The 24,157-nt window shown below is 39.2% G+C and overlaps 1 protein-coding gene across 7 annotated transcripts in view; it reads right to left on the bottom strand.

Annotated features, from left to right (window-relative positions):
- Positions 1–24,157, bottom strand: part of EPM2A (EPM2A glucan phosphatase, laforin) — a 102,604-nt gene that overhangs the window by 8,202 nt on the left and 70,245 nt on the right. For 5 of the 7 annotated variants that reach the window (XM_027603755.2, XM_027603757.2, XM_035728682.1 and 2 more), the window contains one exon: positions 10,499–10,740. The exons of 1 other annotated variant lie outside the window; for it this stretch is intronic. In XM_027603755.2, coding sequence (XP_027459556.1) covers positions 10,499–10,740 — 242 coding nt within the window. Of the gene's footprint in view, positions 1–7,014; positions 9,104–10,498; positions 10,741–24,157 lie in introns of those variants that run through there. One more of the 7 variants, XM_027603756.2, reaches the window with a different exon arrangement.

Raw genomic sequence — 24,157 nt, 5'->3', positions numbered from 1 at the left:
GTAGGGTGCCAGAGATAGAAACGCTCGGTCACAGGCCGGGTGAGCACGGAGTGCAGCTAGAGACCAGGGAGACGGGAGTGATTGACTGCTTTTCTCTGGGGGCGCACTGAGGAGCGGGGCCCCGAGTTCTCAGCTCCCCTGGGCGGAGACTGGGAGGCCACCATTTTCACTCTTGTCCTCCAAAGCTGTACCGAGAGCTTGCAGGGAACAAAAGCTCCTGAGAGCAAACCCAAGCAGATTGCTTAGCCCGCACCAACAAGGGCGGGGCAATTCTGCCTCCCACAAAGACATTTGGGAACCATGGCAACAGGGCCCTCCCCTAGAAGATCAGCATGAACAGCCAGCCAAGACCAAGTTTACCGATCAATGAGAATGGCAGAACTCTAGCGCTAGGGGAATACTGCACATAGAATTCATGGCTTTTTTACCAGGATTCTTTAGTTTTTCAAAGTTAATTTTTTAATTGTTTTTTTTAATTTTTAATTTTCCCTTTTTCAACCATCTTATCAATCCCTTTTTTTAAAAAAAAAATATTTTTCATTTTTAGAGTCATATTCTATCCCTTCATAGTAGTTACCCTTATTTTTGGCATATATATATAAGTTGTTCTCTCTTTAAAATTTTGAGATACAGTTTCTTCTAACAGATCAAAATATACCCTAAATCACTAGTGTATGGCTTTGTTCTAGTGTCCTGCCTGATCACATTCTCTCCCCTTTTTTTTTCTTTTTTTAAATCTTCTTTCTTTTTTCAAACAACTTATCAATTCCTTTTATAAAATCTTTTATAATTTTCATCTTTACAGTCATCTTCCATCCCTTCATTGTATCAACCCTTATTTTGTACATATATAAGTCTTTCTTTCCTTAAAATTTTAGGAGGCACTTTCTTCTAACAGACCAAAATACACCCAAAATCTAGTGTGTGGCACTGATCTATGCACTAGCCTGATCATATTTGATCATACTCTGTTTTTGTTTTGTTTTGTTTTGTTCTGTTTTTGTTTGTTTTTATCTTTTTCTTTTTCTTTTTTTTCTCTTTCTTTGTTCTTTCTTTCCCTTTCTTTTCCCCTGGTTTCAGGTCTTTTCTGATTTGTTTAGAGTATATTTGCTGGGGACGTTGTTAACCTGTTAGCATTTTGTTCTCTCATTCAACTATTCTCCTCTGGACAAAATGACAAGACAAAAAAATCACCTCAGCACAAAGAACAAGAGGTAGTACCGTCTGCCAGGCACCTACTCAATACAGACATTAGTACAATGTTGGACCTAGAGTTCAGAATCATGATTTTAAAGATACTAGCTGGGCTTGAAAAAAGCATGGAAGTTATTAGAGACAGCCTTCCTGGAGAAATAAAAGAACTAAAATCTAACCAAATCAAAATCAAAAAGGCTATTAATGAGGTGCAATCAAAAATGGGGGCACTAACTGCTAGGATAAATGAGGCAGAAGAGAGAATTAGCAATATAGAAGACCAAATGATGGAAAATAAAGAAGCTGAGAAAAAGAGAGATAAACAACTACAGGATCACGAGGGCAGAATTCGAGAGATAAGTGACACCATAAGACAAAACAACATTAGAATAACTGGGATCCCAGAAGAAGAAGAAAGAGAGAGAGGGGCAGGAGGTATATTGAAGCAAATTATAGCAGAGAACTTCCCTAATGTGGGAAAGGAAACAGGCATGAAAATCCAGGAGGCACAGAGAACCCCTCTCAAAATCAATAAAAATAGGTCAACACCCCGACATCTAAGAGTAAAACGTACGAGTCTCAGAGACAAAGAGAAAATCCTGAAAGCAGCTCAGGAGAAGAGATATGTAACCTATAATGGTAGAAACATTAGATTGGCAACAGACCTATCCACAGAGACCTGGCAGGCCAGAAAGGACTGGCATGATATCTTCAGAGCACTAAACGAGAAAAATATGCAGCCAAGAATAATATATCCAGCTAGGTTGTCATTGAAAATAGGAGAGATACAAAGCTTCCAGGACAAACAAAAACTAAAGGAATTTGCAAACACGAAACCAGCCCTACAAAAAATATTGAAAGGGGTCCTCTAAGCAAAGAGAGAGCCTAAAGGCAGCATAGACCAGAAAGGAACACAGACAATATACAGTAACAGTCATCTTACAGGAAATACAATGGCACTACATTCATATATTTCAATAGTTACCCTGAATGTAAATGGGCTAAATGCCCCAATCAAAAGACACAGGCTATCAGATTGGATTAAAAAACAAGATCCATCAATATGCTGTCTGCAAGAGACTCATTTTAGACCCAAAGACACCCCCAGATTGAAAGTGAGGGGGTGGAAAACCATTTACCATGCTAATGGACACCAAAAGAAAGCTGGGGTAGCAATCCTCATATCAGACAAACTAGATTTTAAAATAAAGACTGTAAAAGAGATGAGGAAGGACACTATATCCTACTTAAAGGGTCTATCCAACAAGAAGATCTAACAATTGTAAATATCTATGCCCCGAACATGGGAGCAGCCAATTATATAAGGCAATTCGTAACAAAAGCAAAGAAACACATTGACAACAATACAATAATAGTGGGGGACTTTAACACCCCGCTGACTGAAATGGACAGATCATCTAAGCAAAAGATCAACAAGGAAACAAAGACTTTAAATGACACACTGGACCAAATGGACTTCAGAGACATATTCAGAACATTCCATTCCAAAGCAACAGAATACACATTCTTCTCTAGTGCCCATGGAACATTCTCCAGAATTGATCACATCCTAGGTCACAAATCAGGCCTCAACTTGTACCAAAAGATTGGGATTATTCCCTGCATATTTTCAGACCACAATGCTTTGAAACTAGAACTCAATCACAAGAGGAAAGTCGGAAAGAACTCAAATACATGGAGGCTAAAGAGCATCCTACTAAAGAATGAATGGGTCAACCAGAAAATTAAAGAAGAATTTAAAAAATTCATGGAAACCAAAGAAAATGAAAACACAACTGTTCAGAATCTTTAGGATACAGCAAAGACAGTCCTAAGAGGAAAGTATATAGCAATACAAGCTTTTCTCAAGAAACAAGAAAGGTCTCAAATACACAACCTAACCCTACACCTAAAGGAGCTAGAGAAAAAACAGCAAATAAAGCCTAAACCTACCAGGAGAAGAGAAATAATAAAGATCAGAGCAGAAATCAATGAAATAGAAACCAAAAGAACAGTAGAACAGATCAACGAAACTAGGAGCTGGTTCTTTGAAAGAATTAATAAGACTGATAAACCCCTGGCCAAACTTATCAAAAAGAAAAGAGAAATGACCCAAATCAACAAAATCATGAATAAAGAGTTGGTTGTGATCAACCAACACCAAAGAAATACAAACAATTATAAGAACATATTATGAGCAACTCTATGCCAGCAAATTAGATAACCTGGAAGAAATGGATGCATTCCTAGAGATGTATCAACTACCAAAATTGACCAGGAAGAAATAGAAAACCTGAACAGACCTATAACCACTAAGGAAATTGAAGCAGTCATCAAAAATCTCCCAACAAACAAAAGCCCAGGGCCAGATGGCTTCCCAGGGTAATTCTACCAAACATTTAAAGAAGAATTAATATCTATTCTCCTGAAACTGTTCCAAAAAATAGAAATGGAAGGAAAACTTCCAAACTCGTTTTATGAGGCCACCATTACCTTGATCCCAAAACCAGACAAAGACCCCATCAAAAAGGAGAATTACAGACCAATATCCTTGATGAACATGGATGCAAAAATTCTCACCAAAATACTAGCCAATAGGATCCAACAGTACATTAAAAGGATTATTCACCACGACCAAGTGGGATTTATCCCTGGGCTGCAAGGCTGGTTCAACATCCGCAAATCAATCAACGTGATACAATACATTAACAAAAGAAAGAACAAGAGTCATATGATCCTCTCAATAGATGCAGAAAAAGCATTTGACAAAGTACAGCATCTTTTCTTGATCAAAACTCTTCAGAGTATAGGGATAGAGGGTACATACCTCAAGATCATAAAAGCCATCTATGAAAAACCTACAGCGAATATCATTCCCAATGGGGAAAAGCTGAGAGCTTTCCCCCTAAAGTCAGGAACACGGCAGGATGTCCACTCTCACCACTGCTATTCAACATAGTATTAGAAGTCCTAGCCACAGCAATCAGACAACAAAAAGAAATCAAAGGCACCCAAATCGGCAAGGAGGAAGTCAAACTCTCACTCTTTGCAGATGATATGATACTTTATGTGGAAAACCCAAAAGACTCCACTCCAAAACTGCTAGAACTCATACAGGAATTCAGTAAAGGGGCAGGATATAAAATCAATGCACAGAAATCAGTGGCATTCCTATACACCAACAACAAGACAGAAGAGAGACAAATTAAGGAGTCAATCCCATTTACAATTGCACCCAAAACCATAAGATACCTAGGAATAAATTTAACCAAAGAGGCAAAGGATCTGTACTCAGAAAACTATAAAATTCTCAAGAAAGAAACTGAGGAAGACACAAAGAAATGGAAAAATGTTCCATGCTCATGAATTGGAAGAACAAACATTGTGAAGATGTCAATGCTACCTAGAGCAATCTACACATTCAATGCAATCCCCATCAAAATACCATCCACTTTTTTCAAAGAAATGGAACAAACAATCCTAAAATTTGTATAGAACCAGAAAAGACCCCAAATAGCCAGAGGAGTGTTGAAAACGAAAAGCAAAGCCGGCGGCATCACAATTCCGGACTTCCAGCTCTATTACAAAGCTGTCATCATCAAGACAGTATGGTACTGGCACAAAAACAGACACATAGATCAGTGGAACAGAATAGAGAGCTCAGAAATGGACCCTCAACTCTATGGTCAACTAATCTTTGACAAAGCAGGAAAGAATGTCCAATGGAAAAAAGACAGTCTCTTCAACAAATGGTGTTGGCAAAATTGGACAGTGACATGCAGAAGAATGAAACTGGACCATTTCCTTACACCACACACAAAAATAGACTCCAAATGGTTGAAAGACCTAAACGTGAGACAGAAGTCCATCAAAATCCTAAAGGAGAACACAGGCAGCAACCTCTTTGACCTCAGCTGCAGCAACTTCTTCCTAGAAACATCGCCAAAGGCAAGGGAAGCAAGGGCAAAAATGAACTCTTGGGATTTCATCAAGATAAAAAGCTTTTGCACAGCAAAAGAAACAGTCAACAAAACCAAAAGACAACGGACAGAATGGGAGAAAATATTTGCAAATGACATATCAGATAAAGGGCTAGTATCCAAAATCTATAAAGAACTTATCAAACTCAACACCCAAAGAACAAATAATCCAATCAAGAAATGGGCAGAAGACATGAACAGACATTTCTGCAAAGAAGACATCCAAACGGCCAACAGACACATGAAAAAGTGCTCAACATCGCTCGGCATCAGGGAAATCCAAATCAAAACCTCAATGAGATACCACCTCACAACAGTCAGAATGGCTAAAATTAACAAGTCGGGAAACGACAGATGTTGGCGGGGATGTGGAGAAAGGGGAACCCTCCTACACTGTTGGTGGGAATGCAAGCTGGTGCAGCCACTCTGGAAAAAAGTATGGAGGTTCCTCAAACAGTTGAAAATAGAGCTACCATACGATCCAGCAATTGCACTACTGGGTATTTACCCCAAAGACACAAATGCAGGGATCCGAAGGGGTATGTGCATCCCAATGTCTATAGCAGCAATGTCCACAATAGCCAAACTGTGGAAAGAGCCAAGATGTCCATTGACAGATGAATGGATAAAGAAGAGGTGGTATATATACACAATGGAATATTATGCAGCCATCAAAAGGAATGAGATCTTGCCATTTGCAATGACGTGGATGGAACTGGAGGGTGTTATGCTGAGTGAAATAAGTTAATCAGAGAAAGACATGTATCATATGACCTCCCTGATATGAGGAATTCTTAATCTCAGGAAACAAACTGAGTGTTACTGGAGTGGTGGGGGGGTGGGAGGGATGGGGTGGCTGGGTGATAGACATTGGGGAGGGTATGTGCTACGGTGAGCGCTGTGAATGGTGCAAGACTGTTGAATCACAGATCTGTACCTCTGAAACAAGTGCAATATATGTTAAAAAAAAAAAAAGAAAGAAGAAGAGAGCAGGAGGGGAAGAATGAAGGGGAGTAAATCGGAGGGGGAGACGAACCATGAAAGACGATGGACTCTGAAAAACAGAGGGTTCTAGAGAAGAGGTGGGGGATGGGTTAGCCTGGTGATGGGTATTAAAGAGGGCACGTTCTGCGTGGAGCACTGGGTGTTATGCACGAACAATGAATCATGGAACACTACATCAAAAACTAATGATGTAGTATATGGTGATTAACATAACAATAAAAATTTTTTTAAGGATCACAAAAATAAATAAATAAATAAATAAATAAACTTGGGAAAAGAAAAAACATTTCACTGTCTGTGATTCTTACTTTGGAATTTAAAACAGGCCTCACCTCTCAGTAGATGCTCAATAAGCATTCATTAAGTGCATGAATAAAAAATAAAATGAAACAAAATCCAATAATACTGATTAGATCTGAGACACTACTAGACTCCTCTAATCTAACTTGTGGCCCACACCTCCTTCAGCCTAATGCAACTCTGAAATGATTAAAAGCTTCTTGAAAGCATGCATTGAGCAAACAAATATTGGGAGAAGAGGGACAAGGAAATGCTGGGAACAGCCTGTGGCATTAGGACCTGAACTCAGGGAGAGGAATGGAAAAGGCCCTGAAGATGCCCTTTACCTAAGGTTGACCTTGAAAGAAATTATTTCTGGACCGACTTTCAGCCTTTCCAAAATACACACACGTGCATGTGCACACACAGACATACATACACACACACACCTTCCTTTTTTACTCCAGGCAGATTTATGGCTGAATGTATTGTTATTTTATTTGAGCATATCTCCTTTTCCACCTTTGCAATGTAATATAGATAAGGTCCATATCATCCAGTACGTCCTTCAGTAGAAACTTAAGAATTGGGGACTAAAAATATAGTCCCAACTCTGTGATTTTCAAAGTCCTTGCATGTCAATCAACTTATTCTATTGTTATAATCCTGTAAGGCAGAAATGATTACCCCGTTTTCCAAATGCAGGAACTAGCCCACTTGATACCACAGAGCTAGGCGGTGGCAATGAGGCCCAAGCCCACATGCCCTGGCTCCAAGGTCAGTGTCAGCATCGTGGCAGAGCTGAACGCGGTGTTGAGTCAGAGAAGAACTGAGTGTGACCACAAAGGGGTAGCTGAGGACTCTGGGAAGCACATGCCCTCACTTGGGAGGCAAGGGCAGACCATTTGTTATCACCAGCACTGCCCTGCCAGAGGTCAAAACACAATCTGAGTACTTCCTATGAAGGAAAACAGAATTTTAATGAACAGATTTGGTTTTTGTCAGATGAGTGCTAGATTTGGGAGATTTGTCATGTCTCAGGTGAAAGGTACAGACCAAAATTAAAAAAACAAAAAAAGGAAAGAAAAAACCTAACTAACTCCTCTGCATGTGACAAAATGTACAAGAGTAAGGATCGATAGTACAATTGATTGTTAACAGGTCTGTGACAACTGGTGGTGACAGTCAGTCCTAACAAACTGTCTTCTTTCTCAGCCTTTATCTGACAGCATTATGCTACAGCTCAAAACACTTCCAGATGGGTTTTTCTCTAGCGTTCCAAAAATAGTCAGCTGAATTAATCTATATGTTCATTGTGCTAATACTGTCAGTCACACAGATTAATCTATTGGTCAGAACAACCCCTGCGCCTCAGGAATGGTCGTTAACCCTTTGATTACTCCCCTGGTCATGCTGAACCAAAGGAAGCCTTCATTTAGTCTTAGCGTTCGGCCTTTTGCAGGTGGGAGCTTTCCTTCTGCTGTCCTGGTGGTTGCCAGACTGCCTCAGTGTGGAAGGTGCTCCACTGTTGTGACTGGGATGGGACCTGGTGACCCTGGGACCCCCAAAAAGGTTTTAACACCACTACGGTGTGCCTTTGGGGATGGAGTTTTCCCTCAGGCTTCTGCATACCCCCAAACTATTGAGCAAATGCCTATTGGTCATCAGGGCCCTGAGCTTATCGGTGCGGGGATGGAGCGGGATGCATGCCATAGTTAGCAGGTCAGCTGTGCTGAGCTTTGTCTCACATTATACCCGGGTAACAATGCTATAAAAGCAGAAGCAAGGAAACAAAAATCAGAATGCTCTCTGGAAGCTACAGGCACATGAACCTAACAATCTTGTCTCTTTTGAAACTGGAAAAACAAAGCACTTTCCTATCAATGATCTTACTCTATTGTTTTGATACCATAAGGCAGAAATGATTACCCCCGTTTTCCAAACGCGGGAACTAGCCCGCTCGATATCACACAGCTACCCAGGAACTTTCCTTCTGCTGTCACAGGTGCTGCCAAACCTCCTCAGTGTGGAAGGTCCTCCACGGCTGTGGCTGTGATGAGACCCCAAAAAGACTTTAACACAACTACAGTGGGCCTAGATTCAACCAAGATCTTTCGTGCAAGTAAAGCGATTTTTTTTTCCCTTGGAAACGAGCAGAGCTCTTATGGCTACAACAAGTTTCTTTGGATCAGTGTTATCAACAGGAGTAACCAAACCATCTCTTCCTTCACGAATAAAAATTATACCTCCTCCCCAGTGAGGGTTCAGTCCAGCCTGGGAACCACCTGAGATTCATAAAGAGTCAAGGTGGCCGACGTGCAGTCTCGCTAGGATCCTTGAGATCTTCTGTGCCCACCTGCATCTTGGACTGTTGACTCTGGGGAGACCAGCTACCTCCCTGGCCACTCATGACTTTGTCTAACTCCAGGTGATCGTGACTACAAGGGACTACAAGTGTGGTGGTCTGTAGAATGTGCACAGAGAGCCCAGGGGAGCGTGCAGGGAGAGGTGTCTGCAGCAATGTTCTGAGTCTGACTGCCTGTGCTGAAATCCAGGCTGTGTCTCTTTTCCGACGACCTTGACCACATTGCTTCACGTTCTTGTACCTGTCTCTTCCTCTGCAAGATGGAGATGATTGCATCTGCCTGGAGGGTTGTCAGAATTAAATGAGGTAAGACATGAAATCGCTGAAGAGAGTGTCTGATACATTATGTACTTTGGGGGGAAGAGGACTGATGGTAGAAACGTTTCTGACTAGGCACAACTGCCTTCCTTCCTTCCCCCCAGAACAGCAGTTCACCAAACTCCCTGAGTCTGTGCCATTCCCACAGCTCTCTGCTGCCCCCTGCTGACATCTGGTTGATACTAGTAGCGTAAGGGTTCTAGCTCTTCCATTCCTTGCCCCACAAGCACCCTACTGGACCACCAAGCTGAAACACAGAGCATTCCTGTAAAACCCCATGCCTTGGGCCTTGACCATGTTGTTTCTTCCATCTGGCATGCCCTTCCTTCCTCCCCATTGACCTGTCAAAACCAGGTCCACCTCAAATACCACATGACACGGATACAGCCTCCCTGTGCTCTCCCCCACCAGCACCCCATAACCCACCAGGAGCACCTGACTCCTTCCTCACATCACATTCTTCTCTGTATTGTAATAAGTTTTGAAATTCTCTTACCACCTCTTGCTAGGAGGTCAAAACTATGCCTTATTTGTCTTTCATTGCCCCAGTAGCACCCATGTCATAAAGCCCCTTCACAGAGACATCCTCGGCTGGTACTCATGCTGGAACTGCAGGCTCGCAATTGCCACACAGCTCCCAGCTGTGTCATCTCTCATGATCTCCCGCTTCAACTATCACATAATCCCCTAACTGAGGTCCCCAGATCCACTCTGGGCCCATCTCCCATCCATTGTCCACAGTGCCAACTTGTAGGTCCTGTAACACTCTACATTCTCCTGCAGCAGAGACTTCCCAAGTTGGCAGCCCTCTTGCTGGGAGCCTCTCTCCCACCTCACCTCCTCTAACCTTCGGACTTAAGCTCAAACATACTCAAACAAACCTTCCTTGACCCTCTTCCTATATGTGATTTGCCTGTGCATGCTCTCATAGCAGTATCTTCCTAACAAAAATGTCATCATAGTTGTAAATTTCTATTTGTGGTCATTTGATGAATGCATGTCTTCCCTTAGGACTAGCTCCATGGGGACAGGGCCTATGCCTGCTTTTCCTCACCACTTATTCCTAGCTGCCAGCATAATGCCACATATACATTAGATACATGATAAATATATGTTTAATAAATAAACAAATCAAAGGAGCCATGTTAAACAGAATCTTAGCCAATGTGCCAAAATCCATTAAATATATTAAATCTAAAACCTTATATTGATTCCATTTCTATCATTCATATTTAAGTCATTCATTTATAGACAGAAAGATATGTAGGTAGGTAGATAGGCAGACAGACAGACAGACAGTAAGGGCCTCTCTGAAACACATTCAACAAGAAGCCAGAAAGATTCTTCTGATGCTTACCTTCGGTGCTCATATCTGGTGTCGGCATCCAGATGTAGACCAAGCCTTCTTCCCTATAGAGCTTAATCATGGTGTCTGGTGTCATGGGTTCTGGGTAGCGGTTACAGCCCGAGGAATTCTGTACAATATCCCATTCAGTCTGGAAATTCATTACAGCTGTAATCCCCAATTCATGCTTCAGTTTGATGGTTATATGTTCCACTTGACGAGGGCAGCTACCCAGCCAGATATTTGGTAGAATTCTAATGAGAATATATAAAGGCAAATATTATTGTTGTTATTGTCATGGCTTGAGCTCTGAGGAGCTGCAGAAAACACGGTGTAATAAAATGCAATTAACCTTTAAATCTGGCACAGGAAAAACTGCAGTAACAATATTAGATGGTGTAATAATATTAGTGATATAATAACAGTATTATTGAAAGAAAAAATACTGGTGGTGTCATTTTTAGGGAAATAATTCTATTAACTAAAATGCTAGGAAATAAGCATTAGCAAGACAAATCTTGCAACATATTAAAATAAGTTGAATTTATTCTTTGAATGTATATGTGGTTCAACATTAGGAAACTCAACATATTTCAAACACTAACAAGTTAAAGGCAAAACTTCAATGATTATATCAGTCAATTCATTTGCCAAAATCAGCCATTGTTCCTGTTTAAAACTCTACATAAAAATTTCAAATAGTAGGAAAACTTTTAAACACAAGAAGCTAACAAACAACAATCTTCTTTTAAACAAAATCAAAGTCAAGCTTATATCCATTAGTACCCAACATTGTCCTATATGTTTCATCTAATGCTATAAGAAGAAATAAAACTAACTGGAAAAAAAGAAAGAAAATGTTCATATTTTTTTCAAGCATGTTTCTCTATGTAATATCCCAAAGGCTGGACCCCACCCTCAAAGTTTTTGAGTCAGTAGATCTGGGTTGAGAGTCCAAGAATTTGGACTTCTAACAAGTTCCCAGGCAATACTGATGCTGCTCGTTCAGTGCAAAACCTTGAGAACCACTCCCTAAAAGATTCAATTACAAAAGCTATGCAAGTATTAAAAGTATTAAGATATCTGGATGAGGGAAAATGTACAATAATCAAACAGCTCTTCTATGTACTCACAAAAGCCAGGTAGAAATGGGGCAGTGGAGATGAATCTCATTCAAAAATAGAAAGAAAATTATAAAACATCTCGGAATACATTTAACCAGAAAGATTTATGAAATTTTATTGGACATTAAGAAAAAAAACAATAGATAGACATACTGTGATATTATGATTTATAATAAGAAATATGTATTTGGTCTTCATCTCAGTTTCCAGCACAGTTTCCTGAGTGATAAAAGCCCTAAAAGTGGTTTTTGTTATGTTAATTAGGTAACTTAGAACAGCACCCACCCTGGGCTGGTTGGCAGGGGAACCAACTTTGTGACTAGAGGACAGAAACTTCCACCCACCCCTCGGCTTCTGGGAAAAGAGAGAGCTGAAGGTTGAACCAATCACCAATTGCCAATGATTTAATCAACCATCCCTATGTAATGAAGCTTCCATAAAACCCAAAAGGTCATGATTCCAAGAGCTTCCGGGTTGGTGATGCAGGAAGAGTGGGGCTACCCAAGAGGGTATAGAAGCTCTATGCCATTTCCCATGTTCCTTGCCCTATGCATCTATGCTGTCTGACTGTTCCTGAGTTATACCTCTTAAAATAAGCCAGTAATCTAGTAAAATGTTTCCTGAGTTCTATGAACTGCTCTAGCAAATTAATCAAAACCCAAAATTGGAAAGGGTCAGAGTACCTCTGATTTATAGCCAGTCCATCAGAAGCACGGGTAACAACCTTCATTTGCACGTGGCATCTGAAGTGAAGAGTGGGGGAGCATCTTATAGGACTTAACTCTTAACTTGCAGAAGCTGATGATATCTCCAGGTAGATAGTGTCAGAATTAAGACACCAAGCTGTTCTCCAGAAAATTAGTTGGATGTATGGGGAAATCCCCTCACGCCACACATACTGGAATTGGGTCCCAGAATCCAAAAGACATATCATGCAAACATCATATAAATGCAAATATTTTCCAAATAATATATAAATGTAATATACATTATTATAATTTATTGCATGTAGTATATATTGTCTTGCTCACTGATTATTTCACACATGTACATCCTCTCCAGAACTAATGGGTTCCTCCAGAACGAATACTCTGTTTCAACTTTATCTGAATCATGTCACCTAGAACTTTACTAGGTTCAATATAGAGCATTCAGACAACAGTTCATAAATGATGATGGCAAACACCACTTGATGCTCACCAGTGTTCCCAGTTATCCTCTTTCAAGCATGGATGACTAAACTACTTCTCTGCCTGAAAGCTCGAGCTCCTGACTTACTTTTGTCGATAGAAAGTGAGCTGAAGTAACACGTGTCCCTTCCAGAGGGACATATTTAAGACCTTGTGCACAATGCTCTATGCTCTGTGTTTCGCTGCTGTGAGGATCACGGAAACACATGTGGATACTGAGCTACTGGAAGACTGAAGTAGCTTCGAATGGTAAGCTACCTTGGAAGGCCAGCTGCCCTGGAGAGCCAATGGCTCGTTGCATTAAGCCATTGTTTGTTCCCACAGGGTAATCTGACTTGTTCTAATACAGTGCCTAAATAATTAATTCCTTAAAGTCCCTAATGCGCAGGAAAGAAGTTGAGCAGAGGGACTACACTTTTATAAAGTTACTTTCATATTGAGCTTAAAGCAGTCCTTCTCAGTTGGGGACAAATTTGTTTCCCAAGGGCTATTTGGCAATGATTATGGAGGCATTTTAGATGATGATGCTGGGTGGTGCTGATGGCACCTCATAGAATGAGACCGGGGATTTTGCTAAACATCCTACAATGCACAGGACAGCTCCCACAACAAAGGATTATCAAGACCAAAATGTCAATAATGCTGTGATTAAGAAGTCTTGTTTAGGAGAATAGAAGTGGAATAGAACTCCTTACTCTATGTAAGAAGAAAGGGAATATGGGGCAGGAATAAGACCAACATATCTGACAGTTTGTGGCTCATTGGTGATGTCATTCTGATGATAAGATGGTATTCTGTATCATATTTTTAAATATGTATGTACGTATGTACGTACATATGTATAGAATGAGAGAGACCTAGAGAGTGAAGCAAAAGTCTAATATAACACAGCTGAATAGCACTACAACATTTTAAGTGGTGTGTAATGGAAAGGGCACTGAACACAAGAAAAAATGCCAATCATAACATGATCATTTTAAAAGCACTCGGTAATAACTGTCTGACATTAGGCCAAGTTATTTATCATCTCCAAGCCTTTGGTGGTCTTCTCTCTAAAATAGGTCTAAAAATAACTAATTCATGGAAAGTAAATACAAATAAATAAGGTATCTGAATAGGACTGATATTAGTGGATGTACAATAAATGCAAGTTATGTCTATTTGTTATAATTTACTTATTTTAGTAATTTATTTTGTATTGTATTGACTATTCAGATAATTTTCCATCGTTCTGTGTATCCTTCATTAGAATGCTACAGAGTTTAGAACACTCATCCTATTTTCTTAAATGAAATCTAGCTTGCTTTTGTGTTTTGGTTCTTTTTTTCTTTCCTTTTGGCTGTTGTTGTCATTGTTAATGCTAATGTAAAAAGCTAGGTGACTAATCCTCAAATATGGGTATTACCCATCCACAATGAAAATATCTCTCAAGATCCAGCATCACCTAAAACTTGCATCCTACTTACCCTCCAGAAGATAAACCAATTTTTATTGCTGCTTGGGCTCTAAGCCTAATAGGTTCTTAGGCATTTCTTATGGGCTATTGAAGATGATTATGGAAAAAATAAAGGCAACAAAATTTAAAATAAAGAGAATAGTTAGAGAAAAAACCTAATGGTATTGTGAAGACGAGCATGGGATCCAAAGGCCTTTCACTTTATTCTTGACCCTAAAGAATTCTCAAATATCCCATGAGGCCAGGAGGCCGACAGAAAAATCGTTAGCAGGGACACCTGGAGAGTGCTCAAGGGAGGTGCTTGACCAGGACACTGTTAGCTGAGTATTCAGTCTTCACAGGAATGGAAAGGACACACAGGCTGGGTCACTGGCCCCTCCCTCTGGCTGTTGAGTGACAGCAGGGACCAGCTCTATCTTGTACATGCTCCATCCCTCCTTCCACTGTCCCTTAAAGCTTTCTTCTCCAGTTCCCTGCCGGAGGCCTAGTGGGCAGCAGTGGTGGGCTGTCATCCTAGTGGTGGGCTGCAGGGTTGAACAGACCATACTGAAGTTTCCAAAGCTGGAAAAGAGGGCAGTAGACACCCCAGTGATAATAACCAAGAAATATAACCTTTTGAACAACAGTGCATTTTTACTGGTAAAATTTTGAAGTGGACTGGTAAAATATTAAAATGAACATTCAGGACAGGCAAGCTAAATTCCAAACGTTACCCAGAGTTCTCCGGAATATTGCACTCTTTGAGTGCATAGCACTTAGTATGCAGCTAGAGAATAAATGCCAAAATAAGTGTCTGCATGCAAGATCTGAATATAGACAAAAGAATAGTGCCTAGAGATATACAAAGAGCAAATCATACAAAATAAGAAATCAGAATGCCAAGCCAGAGTCAGTATATAGAATCACACTGTGTTACTGGGGGGGGGGGGGGTAGGTATTACTCTACCATCTCATTCAGCCCTGGTCTTCAAGTGTATTTTAACCGGGACCTCAGGAAACTCAGAACAAGTCAAAGGTAAACAGGCCCAAAGTTGGTACCTTTCCCCACATCAAGTTTCTAATGGAAATAAGCCCTTGGAATACACACTTATACATTCCCACACACACATCAACACTAGCTTCTGAATCAGGTATTTCTAACTTTTTGATAACAATTCTTCCTCTAGAAGTGCCACAAGTCAGAGTCCATATTTAAGAAATGAGTATAAATTCTTAAATTCCTGATTTTTTAAGCAAGATGTGCTGAATCTAGGAGGTAGATCACTAAAGATAAATTTTGAAAACAAGTGCTGTGTTGAAGAATAGAGAATTAAAGTTATAAAGTAAATGGTACTGAATCGTTATATGAGATGTGGAGCCAGAGGACTGAGTTTGTTGGAAACACACAAATCAATGGATCCTGCTTCATTAGACAGCCAAAGTGCCCTTTATATGCATCTTATTTCAGCTTGTTGTCTCTATTAATAGGTTGTATATTTCTAGTTACATGATACATTGGAGGTAATAGGATGCATGATGTACTTTCTAAACAGTAATTAGACTTTTACTTATCCACTCAAAAGAGAATGATTTGACACCATTAAAAATCAAGTTTTACTCATCTCATCTTTTAATCTTCTCTCGGCATCAATGACACTTTAAACAATTTTAAAAATCAGGATTTTTTTAAGGTAAAAAGAAGCTTGTTGAAATATGGGATTTAGGGAATAAAAATCCTCTGTAAAGGTAGTTTTGATGCAAGACATACAAAACTTCAAAGATATAATAATGAAATTAAGAAATAAATAGATCACAATTATATTATAAATTACCCTGTAAAACTTCCAGAGAATTAGTACTTTATGAATAGCTTACTATTGGTCATGAGTTACATCAGATTTCTGGCAGCTCAACTACAGATCATCTGAAAAGGTCAGGAGAAACCACTGCATCTAACGGGTATTGACAATCAACCCAGAAGTTCCCAAACCTGACTTTGCATTCAAGCCACATGAGTTTTTATAAAAACTTGTATTACCAACATCTAGTCCAGAGGTAGTCAGTCATTAAGTGTCTGTGGAATTAGGTCTATGATTCTGTGGATTTTTTTTCAAGAAATTAACCAGGTTTTATATATTCCATATGCAGCCAGATTCCAAAACCACTAGCCTGGCCGATCCCAATAAATATGTAGAAAGTTAGTATAGAGATCTCAATACCTTTTAATGCACCAAAAAATATGGCAATGAAAGGGCATGGATTGCTCAGCCCTACACACATATATAAGCGTTAAGTCCCTACCATTCTCCAAAAATACTTTCAAGACTAAAAATGATCCCCAGACAGAGAGTGGGGAATGGGAAACTGTTAGGAAAGAGTAGCTATGAGGATGTATGTCTATGTGTTTAATAGGTAGCATCTTCCAAAAAGTCAAAACTAAATCTACTTCTGAGTCATGACAAGTATTTAATATAGCAACATTCATTAAGAACGTACTTTGGCAAAAAAACCAATGTACTTTTGCAGATAAAAGGTTTATTCATTTGAGCTTTGACTACTGCCACCATGATTCAACAAAATTGTATTTAAATAAAATCCATCCTAGTAATGTTACAACTTAGCTAAAGACCGGGGGCGGGGGGGGTTGGTGAAGGTTGTGGTGGTGGATGGATGGCTGATATTCTGGAACCTTTGTTGGACTGCAAATCAGAATCAATTTCACTCATTTGGGTGAATCTGGATTTGTGGTTCCAGGTAATCACATCACAATACTACAACGTTCGCTTCACCCCTCAGGCCAGGGCCCCTGTTACAACAGCAAGTGAAGTGTATGAATCAGCACCCGCTTGTTCCATCTCTGCTGTCAGTCAAAGGGGGCCTTACCGGCAAAAATGAGTACATCAGCCCGAATGAGCATCCAAGCACTTTGCAGAAAATACCACCGGGTTTTGACAGGAGGAGGGGGCATAGGAAAAACAGAAGATATCAGCAAATAAGCCAGTTGTATGGACTCCACATCTCAAGTTCCATCACTAATGGCCTTGAAAAATGGCAGAATAACCTCTTCCTGAAGGTGAAAATTAGCATTATATTTTGTCCATAAGAAAAAAAAGTTAGGAAACATGGGATGATGGGATCAATGTATGAACACAGGATTTGTTTATTTCTTATCACCCCAAGAGACCACAACTATTAAAGCCAGTGCCTTGGGCGCCTGGGTGGCTCAGTTGGTTAAGCAACTGCCTTCGGCTCAGGTCTTGATCCTGGAGTCCCGGAATCGAGTCCCACATCGGACTCCCTGCTTCTCCCTCTGATGCTGTTCCCTCTCATGCTCTCTATCTCTCATTCTCTCTCTCTCAAATAAATAATAAATAAAATCTTTTAAAAAATAAATAAAAATAAAAATAAAAAAAATAAAGGCAGTGCCTTCTGTTTGGCCATAAAGACACAGCACCGTTTCACAGAGGGAGAAAATGGATTTTGCTGAGGTTCTTTATAAAACCCAGCTAATGATTCAGGAGTTAAAAAAAGAAAATGATTAGCGCATTTTCTAAGTTGGATAATTTTGTTGCATTTACCTTATTTAATATTTTATGGGCAATTCAATGTGAAATTAAAATGTGATCTGGCTTTTAAATAATGGGTAAAGAAAAAAAAGTCTATCAGTCCTATCATTTAGATCTCATTAGTGGGAAAGCAAGAGAAACGTTAAAATCAACCTCCAGTAAGCTCCAAGCTTCATTAGCACATGTAACTCCTTCTGCTAAAAATCTGCCCTCTAGTGTTGAGTGTTATGTTATTAATACCAAACTTCTACCCCAAAGACTCCAGTTAAGGCTGAATGACTGCACAAAGACAAATTTCAATTTAGAGAGTGATACTAACTTCTTTATTTAAAAAAGTTTTATTATAGTTTGCTTATAGGTTATAGACTATAGTATATAGAGAGCACATGCTAATTTCTACAGGTACACTTAAGTTTCTTAGGTTTTTTTTTGGATGTGCTATGTAGTTTATAGCCACATGAAGCAAATATTTTTGTCATATGTTTTTATTTTCTATATTTAAAATGCCATATAATAATTATTAAGGTCTGTTATGGATTGACTTGAGTTTCCCCAAAATTTCCATGGTGAAGTCCTAACCCCCAACACCTTAGATGTCACCTCACTTGGAGACAGGGTCCCTAAAGAGGCAATCAAGTTAAAATGAAGCCATTAGGGTCCGGTATGCCTGTTATTCTATAAGGGGAAATCTGGACACAGACACACAGAGAGAGAAGATGATGTGAAGATAAAAGAAGGCAGCTGTCTACAAGGCAAGGAGAAGGGCTCAGAACAGAGCCTTCTCTCAAAGCCCTCAGAATGAATCAACCCTGTAGACACATTGATCCTGAACTTTTAGCCTCCAGAACTGAAACAATAATTTTCTGTTGTTTAAAAACCACCCCAGTTCACGGTACTTTGTTAGAGCAGCCCCAGAAAACTAATCAACCATCCAGATTCTTCCAATATCCATAAATCAGGTATACTTAAAGTAAAACATTTTAATAGATATTTTTCACCTTTCATCCTGATCTTGAAATTCTACAATTAGCTTTAGCTTGTGGCACTCCAGTTGTCCTCCTACACAACAGTACTACCCATTCTCGTTCCTTGACTCGTGCCCTTCAGTCCATCACGTGAGCATCTCCAACATGGCAGACAAGATCATAAGGCCCCTGGCTGTGCTATTTGGGTTTCCTTCTTAATCTAATGGCTCAGTTCTAAAGTTCTTTAGAACTAGATACCTAGTTTTCATAAATACAATACAGTCTTGGGCCTGTTTGCTTGGCTTTCAGGGAATGGATCTCAACGGAGAATCACCTGAAATGTATAAGAGCACAGTCTTCAGACTCACAACCTGTTAAGATTCTGAGTCCAAGGGTGGTTCAGTCAGTTAAGCGTCTGCCTTAGGCTCGGTCATGATCCCAGAGTCCCAGGATCAAGTCCCTCGTCAGGCTCCCTGCTCCGTGGGGGGTCTGCTTCTCCCTCTGCCCCTCACCCTACTCATGCTCTCTGTCTCGTTCTCTTGCAAACAAATAAATAATAAATAAATAAATAAAGTCTTTAACAAAAAAAAAAGAAGAAGAAGAAGATTCTGAGTCCAAGAGACTTTGGCTTTCTTGGTTTTGAGCCCTTGTTGCCCTGAAATCTGGTTTATATGCCACACTGACAGATTATAGCAATAAATAAGGCAACTGTCACACTTCACTTTCTTAGTCAGTCAAGGTAACACAAAGATTGAGGCAAATAACTAGGCTAAGCAGCCTCAGTTGGTTACTGTGATACAAATTTCAACAAAATGTTCTGTCTCTTGGCATGTTAATTTTGTTTGCAATGCTGAGCACCCCTTGAAAGAGCAAAATGTCATGTTTAATATGTTCTCACATAATGAACTTGAAAGGATTTGTTTAAAATTAATCACTTGCATAATGAACTAGTAACCACTGAAGATCAAGGAAGTAATTAAAAATTAAATGTAAGATTTTTTCCTGTATTTGTTTTAAAGTCATTCCATCTATTTAACAAATAGGTAACGATGCCTCCTTTTTGCCAGGCACTCAACAACCAACGGTGAGCAAGACAGTCAAGGTATGCCCTCATGTAAGCCTGCATTCTTTGAGGAAGACAGGCAGTGAGCAAATAAATATGCAAAATGTATAATACTTACTTGTAATGTGCTACTGAGGACACAAACAGGGAGTTAAAATAGAGAATCACAGGAAAGCCAGACTTTAGATAAGACAGTGAGGAAGGTCCTCCCTAAAAAGGTGACATTAAAACCAAGACCTGATGTGGCAAAAAGAGGGAGACATTCAAGATTCTTATGGTGAGAAAGAGTGAGGTAGACTTTAGGAACTGAGAGAAGCCCAGAAAGAGCAAGAAAGGGGCATGGCATGAGTTAGATTGAGAAGACCCTGTGAGTCCTTACTGACCTGCTAGGGAATTTGCATAACACTACAAGTGCAATGAAAAAGCAGTGAGAGGTTTTAAGTGGAGGAGTTACATGGACTTGTTTTAGCATTTTTAAAGGGTGACTCTAGCTGTTAGTGGAAAATGGATTGGGCAGAAGATAGAACAGGAAACTATAGAGGAAAAGGGAAGACCTTTGGGAGAGTGATGGCTTGGAATAATTATTGGTGCAGATAGAGAAAAGTGGATTAACTCAAAATATACTTTAGTGGTGGAACCAGCAGAATGCACATTAATAAGATGAAAGAGTAGAGAGAAAGTGAAAATTCAAAAAATGACTCTAAATTTACTAATGTGATATTATAATCTACAGTTTCTTAGCCAGGTCTGCCTTCAGTGAAGCCTGTAGCTCTCTAAGTTTATTTACTATGTATTTTTACAAGTTTCAGAGTAACCAACATTTTATATACCACGCATCATGCTTATGGCATCCATATGCTTAAAGGCTTGATGATATCAAACTATTCAAACTTCTTTTCAGTTTTCCACACAAATCATTATATCCATTATAGAAATGTTAATACCATAGGGGTTTTATTGATGTAAGAACTTTGTATGCAGGATAAGTTGACTATCAACTAGATTTATCTCATTTCAAGGAAATATCCACTGTAGACGAAGTGGTACACAGGAAACTGATTTATTTATTTAATCAATTCACTAAAGAGATATTATTAAAATTTATTTTTTATACCTGCAGGTCTTTATTTCAGCTCTAGAACAACAACAACAAAAAAGGAATTTAGAACACATGACAGCAAATGAAAAAAACTCATTTTTCTTCTTTTCTACAGTAATTCTTCAATGCCAACCAATCATTAATTAAAATACAAAGAATTTCTAGTATGAAAAAAAAATTCTATTCAGTACTTGGAACACAACAGGTGTTTTCACTATAGTTTTCTTAACCAAAAAAAAGTGTGGGATAGTTGTACAATTATTATCCATCTAAACCAGAGCTTCTCAAATATTAATGTGGAGACACATCATCTAGGGATCATCTTAAGATGCAGATAGTGATTCAGTAAATCTGGGATGGAGCCTAAGATTCTGCATTTTTACAAGCTCCCTTGTAGCAAGAAGTACTCTACTAATGGTATTTGACCTAAATACTATCATTATTTTATTATACATCACAACAGTTCACTGCAGTTCAGTACTCAGGACTTCAGTACTCAGGCACACTGATAAGTAAAAGAAGATTGTCCTGCTAGAACAAACAGAAAGACAAGCATTTTATCTCTACTACTGATACTAGTATTAGAGGCCTAATATTAACCATGCAGAGAGAATGTTATTTTTTTAAATTCTAATTATGGAACATTTTAAAATGACATTCAGTCCTCTTTCTTGATTTTCCAGAGGAAGAGCCTGCAAGAAGCCAAATGACTGTCTTATGTAACAACCTTCCTTCGCTCTAAAACATTCCTCTTTTCTCCTTTTTTATAGTGCTCATCGGCTTCATGATAGAGACCTAAAATTTCCTTTTGTGTTATCTTTTTAAAATGTAGTTGGAGACTTTTTTACATGTAGATGCTGAAAATCAGGGAAAATTCACATAAGACTTGAAATTTATAGGGCATCAAGGGAATTAAATGGTTGAAAACTCTGATGCCATTAGCAGTGTTGCAGCAAGAGGTGTTAGAAATTAGGTAAGGTTCCAGAAGGACAAACAAAAAACACCTCCTCTTCCCCTTTGAGATATTAGTAGTTAGGATGGTAAGACCAGGAGAGATGTTAAACCACAAACATTCCAATACTGAGACCTACAAAAGCCCTGGGACGTTTTGCTTCTTTCATTCAGCCTGAAGTCAGGGCACGTACAGTATATTTCACAATGTATAGAGAGAAGTCACGGTAGCCAGTAAACCCTCCTAAAGATAATGCAAATCGAAAAGGCCTCTGTTTTAAGTTACCCAGAGACCCTGAAGATCCATAGCTATGGGAAAAGAGGCCAGGAATTAGTGATACTTCATCTCCTTATGTTATCCCTAACTAGGAGAGGTCTTAAACAGACATGTAGTCTAATACAATTCACAAACAGGCTAAGTCCCTATCATACCCCAACCAAAACTGTCATATTTAAATTGGTAATCTTCAACAACCTAGTCATGGAGAGAGTGCATTCAGTTACATGGTGCTCTTATCGGCAGCTAATTTGTTCTGGCAAGACCTTCCCAATAGAGTTTTATTTAAGATCATCCATTCCACTGAGCACTCATTGAAGTGCTTAATTGGTAGAAATCAGCCTTAATTTTTTTAAGCTAAAATTGCCTCTTCCATGTTTCATAGCCCAGGACATTGTCGTTTCCATCTTGTGCTATGCAAGTGTTTCGATTTCTTTAAGACTTTTGAAGATATTTATTCTGCACTCACAAATGGGCTTAAGTGTATGGAGAAATGATAGGATCTCAAACTTTTGAAATATATCTGATATCTAAAGCATATGTCCCTTAAACAATATGAACCAACCATAGGCTCCCATTAAGAGAATTCAGTCTAGTGTCAGAGAGCCAACACTCTCAAGTCCCATCCAGCACAACTGATACTCAACAGACAGTTTAATGTATTCCTATCTCAGTTCCATCTCTGTTCCAGATTACATCCCTAGGTGGTAGCATGTATCCTATTGATCACTTCCATTACCACACATACACCCAGTTTATTTTTACTAATGTTTCTGTCTCCTTCATAAGCCCTGTGTCCTCTTAAGTGTGAGTGTTTCTCATAGTTCCAGACTGTAAGTCATCTCCCAAATATACACTGCCATCTATAACTGTCATCTACATGCTGATAAATTCCAAAACTATTGCCTGCAGCTCAGACCTCAATGCCCTACTGGAATTCTCCATTCAATGTCCCATAAGCACCAAATGAACTCATCTTCACCATCTTCCACTCTTTGCTCCCTACCCGAAAACCTAATTTTCCTCTGGTGTTCTTGATCTCTGTAAATTATCCCACAGCTGCCCAATCATCTAAGCCAGGAAACTTTACTTAATTCTTCTCTCTTCCCCTTCTTACAGTCATTAACCCATAGAAGTCAATCTCCTAAATAGCGGTCTATATTAGCTATTCTACATTATCCCCTAGTCTACATTAGCATTGCTTCCCTTCAGATCTTCAACACTTATGAAGTGAATTACACCAACAGCCTCCTAAGTGACCTCCCAGTCTGTCTCCCTTCCACACTGTAGCTACAGTAATCTTTCTAAAACAGAAATCTGATCATGTGACTCCCCTTCCTAAAACAGGTGCCTATCCATCACTTTTATATAAAGTCTATAAGCCTTTGGTCTGATCTTTGGAATCTGACCCCTACATCCATCTCTGATTCCACATCCCCAAGTGAACCCCATCCTCCAATTTAGGAGAGATATTTGTAATTCTCCTGAATGCCCTGTATTCTTTCCCTGCTGCTTAACCTTATGTTCTTCCTTTTAAAATGCATTTTCAGTGCTCATCTATCTGATTAAGCCTATTCAGTCTTCTCTGATTGCCCATAATCTCACTTAGGTCCTCCTTCTTTGTGTCGCCATAACATAAATAAATGACCACACACCTCTATTTCCAGCTCTGGACTCTCACTCTGAAATGTTGGTTGTACTGAGCATTTCCTCCTCTACGCTGTGAGCTGCTTGAGAACAAGAATGATCTTATTGAGCGCCATATTCCCAGAACTTAACAGTGTATCCAGTACATTGTTAGCAATTAAAAGCAAACAGGTGACTGAATGAATAAATGAATGAGTGAATGAACAACTATAGAAATGTCTTTACTTATGATATTTGGTTCATTCAACTATATGAGGATTTATTCAACTATCATCAATTGATCAGCGTTTCTGACTTTTGCAAAACTGTGGTAAAGATATTTTACTGTGTTATCCCAAAAATATATGTATTAAA

Source organism: Zalophus californianus, chromosome 7 (genome assembly GCF_009762305.2).
Source record: "Zalophus californianus isolate mZalCal1 chromosome 7, mZalCal1.pri.v2, whole genome shotgun sequence".
Classification (NCBI taxonomy): Eukaryota; Metazoa; Chordata; class Mammalia; order Carnivora; family Otariidae; genus Zalophus; species Zalophus californianus.
Note: the sequence above shows the minus strand (reverse complement) of the source record. Positions and strands in the feature narration are given on the sequence as shown.